A 10,993-nucleotide genomic window follows, 5' to 3' on the forward strand; every position below is an offset into this window, starting at 1 on the left:
TTAGTAATCACAGTCTTTCCAGAGGAGAACATCCCTAAGGACATGGAGTGAACTGCAGCCGCCCTAACCCCCTCCACCCTCCCCAGGCACTGAATGTTTATCCAGCAGGGAGGACACTCTGGGTGCCTGGTAAAAGAACATAGCCCCCCTCGATGTGTAGACAGATGATCAAGAGCAAAAAACAATGGACCCAGTGTCCCAGAAAAGTCCCCTCTCTCTCAGGGACCCCTAGCCTCCCAGGAACCCACTGACACTTAGTCATACAATCGGCTGATTTGTGTTTGAAGGAAATCGTTTCCAAAGTGTTTTCAAGGAGCTGTCTTTTTTCCTTTACCTCTGGAAGAGGTGTCTTTAGTCTTTGCTGCGTATGCAGCCTTCTTGGCAGCCTGGCAGAGTCTGGGGGAGAGGCCCACTCAGCCCAAAGCCCATTCAGTAGGGGACGAAAGGATGGCCGAGCACTGCCCCTCATCCTACCGATAAGGAAGTTGGCACCGGAGGTGCTGTGAGGTTTGCATGAGTGTAGCCTCTATCAGGTGCCAATCTCAAGCCAGGAGACCTGAATTCAAAGGTGACTCCTGCTAACCGGCTGGGGATGCAAAACCTAATGAGCTTCTATTTCCTGAACTTCGGTGAAGATAAAACTGGTTACCTATCCAGTCACATTGTACGGATTAAACAAAACGGCATAAGTAAAAGACCTGGTATCATATAACTACTCGGTAAGTGCCAGTTGCGATAATAACTAATATGATGCATCTGCCACCGATGTGACTGGAACCCAGAACCCGGACTCCCAAACCCAAGCCACCTTCAACTAGACCAACATGTCCTGCTCTCTTAAATAAGAATTCTCCACGCAGCAGGCGCTCCTTGATGTCTCAACAAGGAAAACCACCAAGCGCGGACTTTGTGGAAGGCCTCGTACTACCTGCTGATACCAGTGACGCTGCCTGACTGCAGCCCCTGGGTTGAACCCGAGAGATGATCCGGGCCTGTCCAAAGAATGAGGCCCATCAGTGCATCGCTGTCCCAGCCACATGGCCTCACCTGGGCGTGAGGGTGTCAGGAAAACATGTCTGTTTGGGAGCCTTTGGGGAGCCAGGCAACAGTGAGAATGAGCAACGTGGTGATGAACCTCCCTTCCCATTCCTTACTCAGACCCTGGTGACCTCGTGGCTGGATCGCGCATCAGCTCCTGGGCTGCCTCTCAGCCTCTGAGCCCTGAAATGCGACAACACCCACTTCCTCAACACAAGTCAATTCAACGTGTATTTATTACAGGTGCGCTATAAACAAGGGACTTTCTGAAGAGCAGTAACAGCAGCATTTCTGAATGCGTACAGGGCCTGTGCATTCAGCGAGTAGCACCCATGGCTTCATTTCCTGCTCATAGCTACACTGTGAGGCCGAGGCTGTTGTTATCCCAGTTTTACAGAGGAGAAACCTCAGGCCCAAAGAGAAGTTTTCCCGAGGTTATGCAAGGAAGCCTGAACTTGAACTCAAATGTGAGCAATACTAGCTCGAGAGCCTCCCAGCCGGGAATGGAAGAAGTCAAATGGCTGTGATGCAGCAGAAAGACAGCGCTGACAAGTGCCACTGGGGAAAGAGCACACACCGTCGGGGGGCGGGGGGTGGGGGGACAGGGAAGAATGCCACAGGCAGATGGGAATGCAAAAGGAAGGAGGGCCGGAGAGACCCGGTGGCCTGAGGGATCGGCACAAGCAAAGCACAGAGAGGCAAGGGAGCCCGGGGCCTGGGCAGGAACCGCAGCAAACAGCCCTGGACGGGGATGGCAGTTGTGGGCAGGTCAGGGACGCTGTGAGAAAAGTACAGAGTTGCATCGTGGAGACTCCAGCCTGTGAACAAGAAGACTTCTGTAGCAACAGGGGCCCATCACAGCCAAGAACATGCCCAGAACAGCCGTAAGCATGAAAGAGATTTCTGAGCTCTTTGCTGAGGACCCAAGGGGCCAGATTATCTGTCTCTGTGAGTCCTGACCCCTCCAAGCAGAACAAGTACACGTCAGCAGGGAACTCTGGAAGCTGTGCAGCCGGCCTGTCCACTGTAGTGGCACAAAGGTGTGGAGGCCGGCTACCCTGAAAGCTTCCCCAGGCAGCCCTGAAGCCCAGAGACCCGGTGTGTCCCACGGTCGGTTACCCCGAGCCAGGACACTCTGAAACTGATTTCTCTTGATTTTTAATCTGAAACAGTTGGGTATAACATTGAACTTAAGATCAATCATTTCTCAGAGACTGTTTCCCTGCTAAAGCTTCAGATGGTGATTTGGTATCTCCTGTGTGGTACCACAGAAAGAGCACGGGGTTCAGAGTCAAACTAGCCTGCACTTGGCTTATCAAAGTCTCTACTTACTTGCTGCAGGCCTCGGGCAGTCATTTAAATTTTCTGAAGCTCAGCGGCTTTCTCTGTGTATTACACATGGTAATGTGCCTGCCACAGTCAGTTCTCCAGTCCTTGCCCAGCTTGTCTTGTCTCAAAATAAAGTCAAAGAAAATCCCGCCAGCAATGACATTCGCTGAACGGCTGTTGAGAATTCTTTCTCCAGGTCATCCACTCCCAGAAACAGCCTCACTTAGCTGGGGTTGGAGGAGGTGGTCTCTTCCAGCCATGGACCACTGACATCAGACCAGCAGAGGGCCTCGGAGCATCCTACACCAAACAGATTCCACGGCCAACGAAAGAAAGCCAGGCCTAGCCCATCACTTTCCTCTATGTGGTTCTGCAGTTCTCTCTCCCTCTCTCCATCTCTCTCTCTCTCCCCCTCTCTCATTCACACACACTCACTCACTCACTCACACACACCCTGTATCACGCTACTCACCCTCACAGCACACACCACCATCTACATCCCCTCCTGTCGCCAATCACCTCCAACAGTCTCCATTGAGCCTACAAACTATAAATCGTACCTCTTTCTCTTTTTCTGCAGCCAGGTTGGTTCTCCTTCTTTGGTTCCAAGTGTAAGCCCTTCGCATCAGAGGCTACCTGGAAAGGGGGCCATGGAGTTGTTTGGGGGGAGGAGTCATTTCTCTGCCCAGAAATGTCCAGAGGAAGACGAGAGTAGCAGCTACTTGTACGGATCATTACAACATTTCCTTCTCTGGTGAAATGTCTGTTACTCGGCAGTTTTACCCCACCTTCCATCCTTTTCTGCCTCTAACCTGCACAGTTAGGGACCCGTGGACCCACAGGAGGGAGTCCAAGGAGAGAGTTTATACCAATAAGGCATTACTTGGCATCCACAGATCAGTAATTGAACTCTCCCTGTGTGGAGCACCTAGCAGGCTTGAGGACACTTTAATCTACGGTATCTCTTTAAGCACAACCCTGTGTGATAGGGTAGGGATTTTCAATCCTGACATACGAACAAGGAAATGGAAACAAAGAAAAGTGACTTGCTAAAGGTAAGTCAAGTAACAGCAGAATCAAAGTGATATCAATTTAGTTTTTTTTTAATATTTTATTTATTTATCTTTTTAGAAGGGAAGGGAAGGAGAGAGGAAAGAAACATCAATGTATGGTTGCTTCTCGTTCATCCCCTGCAGGGAACTGGCTCCTGCCGGAAAGTGGCCTGCAACCCAGGCATGTGCCCTGACTGGGAATGGAACCGCGATCGTCTGGTTCACAGGCCCGCGCTCAATCCACTGAGCTACACCAGACAGGGCCCGATATTAATTTAGTTTTATGCCAGTAATCCAACGTGCATTGAGTCTGAAGTCCATAAATCCCGAAAACTGCCTTTTCAGGCTACATACTGCTTTGTTCATTAAAAAATGTCCAAGTTCACTCCCCACCATGTCTCTCAAAGCGGAGACCCTCCCTGCGACCCTATCAGTTATCAAATTCTGCCGTCACCCCCCTCACAGATGGCGACTCCTCTCCAAGCCCAAATCTTGTCCTGGAGATTCCCATCACTTCCTGCCTGGCTCCCCTCCCCCACGCCCACTCCTGGGAGGGAGCCTGGCATAAGCCTAACCCAATGGCCATGGGGGACTGGACCAGCACCAGACAGCTGACCCAGCCTGGTCCAGCTGGATTCTCCCTCCCAGAAACAAGGATTTGAGACAAAAGTGTCTGATTCATGTTATGCTGGGCACTACATATGGAGAGGCAGAAACTAAGGAGTTTTACTGAAAATACTTGCTTTCCAAAAAGAGAATGGAATAGACATGTGGAAAGTAGCAGAAATAAGGGAACGTTCGAACCCAAAGAAGGGAAAGCAGACAGTCCAGCTGCCAGTGTTTTTCCTATTTTTGTGAAGGCCGATGTACAATTGAATTTCATGTAATCCTCCTGCTTCTTGACCAAAATACTTTCTCTGCTATTACCACCACCACTTCTACTACCAACCATCACCATCACCACCACCACCACCACCACCGTCATCATCCTTGTCATTATTGTCATCATCCTTTCTATCAGCCAGGCTCTATGGGTTTCTCTGCCCAGCAACCAAATAGTAGTCCCTGATAGCCCTGCTCTGATAGGCTCCCATCGCTTCCCTTCATCCAGTAGAAATACCTTCACCAAAATATTTAACTACTGCAGCAGAACCTGCAAGTGGCACGCATCCTCCTCCTATGACCTCTGTGTTGCTGCCTCTACAATCACTTGCGATTGTAGGACCTTTAAATCCCCACAAAGTCTCTCTGAATTGTTTGGAGTCCCCCCCAAATTGTACTTTCTAGGTCAGGACACACGTAACTTAGGGGTATATGGTGACCTACTGAGAGGTACATGACACATCTTCTTGGGAGTTCAGTTTTCACTGAAGATCATTGGAAAGAAGAAAGTCATTTGAATCAATACTGTGAATGATAAGAAATGTGGCTGTATTGTATCATAGCATGTGAATTTGCCTGCTTTTTTCAACATGAAACACTAACTCTTACAGAAAGTCTCCCTGTGGTGAGCCCCTGGTGAGCCTGCTTCTCCGCAGAACCCTCCCAGGGGAGGAAACATTGAAAGGAATGTGGTCGGAAATGTCCTCAAGGCACTGGCAGTGTCTTGCAGCCGTCTGGAGACTCTGTCATGGCCGCCCTCTCCTGTGGCTCAGCCTCGCCCCCACCAACCCTCTGTTCTGTGCTCTGTCACTCAACATGTCGGCACTTTGTCACCTAGCTCTGACAAAGAACCCCCAGAGTGCCCAACCTGCACAATGTTCTCTTGCTTTCTTATGTTAGAGAGAAACACAACAGGACTGGTTATCATCCAATATCTTACAGCTCTATCAGCTTTTCCTTAAAACCTTCTTTTGCTTTAATTCACGGTAGTGGAAAAAATGAAGTTTAAGAAGGGGTCCAGAGCTCCCTCTAAAGGAATCTCTCTACCTGGAAAGTGACCTTACTACGGATGTCCCTAATCCCAAGACTTCATGCTAGTACCAAAGCTGACCGGGCCAGGATGGCACCCAGGGCAGACAGCCAATCTTTCGACCAGCCTGCTTGCGACCGTGAAGCAGCTCACTGCATGGCCACTGGATGACTCGGATCCTCTTTCTGAATGTAAGACCCATGGGCATCAATTAGTAAGTGATAAATCAGCAGGATCAATGAGTAGCGAAGGCAAGACTGAAAAGCAGCAAGGCAGAAAGACGAGCTGTGTGAGACAATCTTCAACCTCGTCGCCACCTGTGAGTACCACCCACCCCACCTCCTTGGGACTGTTCTGATGGACAAAATAGGACTTAAAACACAGGAAGTAGAGGTAACATTCCTTTTGTTTCCTTCCTGGCCCTTTCTCTCGAGTGCCTCTTCATGACATGCAGCCTAGACAGAGGGCAGGCCGACCTCCTCTCCTTGGCACTCCCTGGCGTCCCAATGCTCAGGTGGGCAAATACACTCAGGCCCTGCTTCCCAGTGGTTACCAGTCAGCAACTGCATTCAGCTTCCAGGAACAGTGGCCCGAGCACAGAGATTACCTTCCTCACATAGGGAGGAGCCGGGAACACAGAACTGCTGGTGTGGTGGGTCACAAGCACTCAAAACTGGCAGGGCGAGGTGGGGCTTGGAGACGCTCTCCGTCTTCCCTCAGGGGTGAAGCACCGACAGAACCCTTGAGTTTGGGCACAGAGAGAAGAAAAGGCAACCAGGGCTTTCTAAGGAATCCCCCTCGACACCTTCTTGCATCTCGTTGGCCACTCTGACCTGAAAGAAAGAGAAGAAATGCCTTTGGGAGGACTGGTATACCGAACAGCACAGGAGTCCTCTCGGGCGTGAAGAGGAGAGTGGACACTGGGTGTGGCATTATCGGCATCTGCCATAAACAGAACTGCGAGGCGGATGTGTGGACTCCGCCTGGGTCCACTGCATCCTCCAACCCCGTTCGTTTGGGGGCTGGTGTAGCTTTTACCAGGCCCTACACTCCATTTCACCGCTGTTTGTCCCGGGTGACAGGAGGGATGGGCAGAGCAGGATTGGGGAATTCCTGGGACTCTTTTCTCCACACTCTCACCAACCCATGTTTTCTTTGGTCTTTTTGGTGGTGGCCACTCTGTGAGGTGTGAGGTAGCAGCTATGGGCAGCTCCTCTCTGCCTCCTTCCCTGAAGTTTGCACCCTGTTTCTGTGCTCTCTCAGGTCCCCTAATAACCGTTCGTTCTCCAGGGCATCTTCAGTGCCCATCACAACCTCTCAAATATATTTTTGCTCTTAATAAACATAATTCATTATAGCCATTGGCTCTACTTAAGTGAGTCATTGGAAACACTTAAGTAAGGCATCCTAAAGGAACAAGGCTTAATATGACTGGTAACAACATTTTTGTCTCAGGCCAACCAATAGCAATTTTGAAAGATCATTTCAGAGAATTCAATTCCAATATCCAAAAAAGAAATGGCAGCAAATGTCCAAACGCATGTGTTTTATGCAATTTGTAACATCTATTTATTTGCAAAATTCAAGGGACTATAATGTTTTATCACATCTGGTAAGGATTTTGTTCTGGCCACTGCTCTTAGCTCTGCGATTAATTTAGCCGTTCTTAGCTTCCTGAGCGCCGACCAGTTTTCTAAAAACGGCCAGAGGGTAAAGACCATCCACACAGATTAATCCCAAACACTGTGTGCACATAAATTAAATGGAGGACAGATACCTATGGGGGTTTTGCTACTTGTCTCTAAAATAGCTATTGATCATTGAAAGACTGCGGCAGGATTTGGTCCTCAGGAGGATGTTACTGATTCTAGATACAAAAGGGCATAACAGTGAAAATGGCTGTAACTCTGTGTTTATACATCTCTGCAGATCTTCGTGCAATAGAGCAAGTGATTTCCATCTGGACTCTAGGAAAGCCTTTCCGGAACACCTCTGGCACACTACTGCCCCCTGGCGTGGCCAGAGGGGCAGGGCGGGGTGGGGACCAACCTTCTGTCAGAAGCAGAGAACTCTGTCTCGGCATTTGGCATTCTAAAAGAAAAAAAAGACTAGGGTGAGGTGGTCAAAATAGGATGAGTGAAATATAAGTCACATGACTTACAAGCAAAAGCGAGGAGCGTTCGTTAACAGAAAACATAGCAAAGACAAAAGAGTCTATAGAAACAAGTGGGGCTGCCCGGGTAACTCTCGGCGTCAGGAACAGCTTAAAGGGACGTGCAGGGAAAAGGACAGGATGCAGGCCATCAGGGACAAATGCATTACAACAACGTTAATAATAACTAACATCTATTATTTTTTCCACACAGGAACAGAATATTTATTTGGGCTTCTCCAATATATATATACTAATAACTTGGATCACTTTGTCAATAAGTTCTCGTATATGTTATGTGAGATTTATTCCTCGATGTTACATACTTTTTGTTTTGTTACAGATTATAACCTTTTGAGTTCTTCTTCATGAAGACTGTATCTATTTAGCATGTGCAACATGATGCTTTGACGCACACACTGAAACGATTCCTGCAGTCGAGCTAATTAACATGTCCGTGTCCTCAGTCACGAGTGTGTGCGGGCGTGTGGTAAGAGCCCCTGTTATCTGTTCCCTTAGCAAACTTCCGATATCTGTTTCAGTGTTAACTACAGACATCCCATGGTGTGTTAGATCTTTGGGACTTATTTGCGCCACATAATGACAACCTTTTACTCCTTCAGCAACCTCTCCCCATTTTCCCCACCCCCCACCTCCTCAACCCCTGGTGACCACCGTTCATTCTCTGCGTCTACGAATTCCGCATTTTTAGATTCCACACATAAGTGAGATGATGCGGTATTTCTCCTTGCCGTGTCTGGCTTATTTCACTTACATAATGTCCTCCAGTTTCTCCCACGTTATTGTAAATGGCAGAACGTCCTCTTTCGAGGCTGAATAATATTCCACTGTCTGTATTGGGTTGGCCAAAAAGTTCACTTAGTTTTTTTCTGTAGTAGTGCTCACTTGTCTTTAATTTCATTAGAAAAAACTTTGACTGTACTGTGACAGTTGTCACATCAGCGTTCATCTAAAAAACTTATCTACATTGTTGAATTGGGGGTAGCCATTTTAATATTGAAGACAGAAGAAAAGAAGCAACATTTTCAGCATATTTTACTTTAGTATTTCAAGAAAGAGCCCTGGCTGGTGTAGCTCAGTGGATTGAGTGCAGGCCTACGAACCACACGATCGCGGTTCTATTCCCAGTCAGGGCACATGCCTGGGTTGCAGGCTGGTTCCCTGCAGGCCAACTCCCAGCAGGGGATGCACGAAAGGCAACCATACATTGATGTTTCTCTCCCTCTCCTTCCCCTCTAAAGATAAATAAATAAATAAAATCTTTAAAAAAGAGAGAGAAAACACAACAGAAAAAGATTTGTGTGGTGTATGGAGAAGGCGCTGTGACTGATCGAATATGTCAAAAAGGGTTTGTGAAGTTTCTTGGTACTGTTGACAGTTTGACCAAATGATCCTTTGCAGTGGGGCTGTCTTATGCATTGGAAGATGTTCAGCAGCAACCCTGGCCTCTCCCCATGAGAAGCCAATAGCGGGAGACAGCCAACATACTCAAAATATCCAAGCCAATAAAGTTATTGGTGAAATTGAAAAACGTGTCTTTTATTTTATGGAAAAAACCGAGCAGACTTTTTGGTCAACCTAATACACACCACAATTCCCTCATCCGCTCAGAATAATGTGCCTGGCAAAATAATGATGTCTATACGACATCTCTGACAAAGGCAGTCACACCAGTCATACACTGGTGCCTCGGGAGGAACCAAGCACTTGTCCACATTAGAAACAATGTCTAAGCCCTGGCTGGTGTGGCTCAGTGGATTGAGCGTGGGCCTGCGAACCAGAGGATGGCACTTCGATTCCCAGTCAGGGCACATGCTTGGGTTGCAGGCCAGTTCCTGGCAGGGGACACACGATACATTGTGCGTCCCTGGCAGAGGCAACCATACATTGATATTTCTCTCCCTCTCTCTTTCCCTTCACCTCCTAAAGATAAATATATAAAATCTTTAAAAAAAAAAAGAAAGAAACAATGTCTATGATTAGAGCCATGCACAGGGGTAATGGGAGGCATGCAAATAGCAAGGGGTACCATTTCAAGCCATGGTTCATCGAGACGTATGCTTTGCCTGCTGCCCGTTGCCTTGCAGCTCATAAGCAAATCCTACTCTCTTCTTCACCTATGCAGGTGCAGACGGGCATGCAAAACTGGGCTTGGGTAACAAAGGCTGCCTGGTTTGCAGCCTCGATGCTGTGCCGTGGCCCCCTGGGCAGGCAACTGCCCAGGAAGACCTAGGTTTTTTTAAAAGCTTCTGCATCACCCAAGGGCTACAGCCATCATTCCTGTACTCTCACGGTGAGCCTTCAAGTGTATCCAAGAAGTATTCTAAAGCGACAGCATCCCTCTAAGTTTCCTGTCAGAACTTTCTATGAATTCACTTTGGCGTAGATCCTGGGCAAGAGCCAAATGCCTTGTGAAGGAAAGGTCCTGGCTGAGAATAGACACTTAATCCTCTCTCCTGTGCGGCTTGCGTGAGTCTCAGGGTGGCCAGGGAAGAAGCGGCATCACGTGGACTCTGGCTCCCGTCATAACTGTGTCCTGTGCAGTCAAGAGTGTATTTCTCTTCCTTTCGGTCCTGGAGGTTGCAGCAGGGATTCTGATGAGCGCCTTCATTTTCCTGGTGAATTTTCGGGATGTGGTGAGGAGGCAGCCCCTGAGGGACTGTGACCTTGTCCTGCTGGTTCTCAGCCTCACCGGCTTTTTCTGCAGGGGCTGCTGTTTCTGGAGGCCCTCCAGCTGACCCTGTTCCAGCAGATGAAGGACCCACTGAGCAGCCGCTACCAAGCCATCGTCATGCTCTGGATGATCGCAAACCCAGCGGGCCTCTGGCTCGCCATCGGCCTCAGTCTCCTCTACTGCTCTAAGATCGTCCGTTTCTCTCTCGGCTTCCTGCTCTGCCTGGCCAGCTGGATCTCCAGAAGGATCTCCGGATGCTCCTGGCTACGGTCCTTTTCACCTGTGCCTGCACCGCCATCTCTTCTTGGGACTTTCTTAGCAGACCTCACATCACAGCCACATATACACTACCCACGAAGAACTATACAGAACACAATTTGCAAATTGAAAAACTCAGTTTTTTCCAGTCCTTCCTCTTCTGCAGCCTGGGCTCCATCCCGCCTGTCTTGTGTTTTCTGGTTTCTTCTGGGGTGCTGATTGCGTCCCTGTGGCGCGACACGCAGACCATGAGGGCCAAGACCAGCGACTATGGCGACCCCAGCCTCGTGGCCCACATCAAAGCGCTCAGATCCCTCATCTCCTTTCTCGTTGTCTATGTGGTGTCGTTTTGTGCGGCCCTCTTCTTGGTGCCCCTGCTGGTGCTGTGGCACAACAAGCTAGGCGTCATGGTGTGTGTCGGGGTGATGGCGGCCATCCTGATCTCGGGCAATGCCAAGCTGAGGAGAGCTGTGGACAGCATCTTGCTCTGGGTTCAGAGCCACCGGAAGGTAAGGGCAGACCACAAGGCAGACCCCAGGACACCAGGCCTCTGCTGA

At 49.0% G+C, this 10,993-nt stretch overlaps 1 protein-coding gene across 1 annotated transcript; it reads left to right on the forward strand.

Moving 5' to 3' along the window:
* Nucleotides 1–9,544: 9,544 nt before the first annotated feature.
* TAS2R38 (taste 2 receptor member 38) lies at nucleotides 9,545–10,993 on the forward strand. The gene is given in 4 exon segments (XM_037049288.1): nucleotides 9,545–9,559; nucleotides 9,985–10,192; nucleotides 10,195–10,425; nucleotides 10,428–10,993. Coding segments are annotated over 4 exon segments (1,020 nt in total).

Source organism: Sturnira hondurensis, unplaced genomic scaffold, assembly GCF_014824575.4.
Source record: "Sturnira hondurensis isolate 20B ecotype Veracruz unplaced genomic scaffold, ASM1482457v3 Scaffold0006437, whole genome shotgun sequence".
NCBI classification, from domain to species: domain Eukaryota; kingdom Metazoa; phylum Chordata; class Mammalia; order Chiroptera; family Phyllostomidae; genus Sturnira; species Sturnira hondurensis.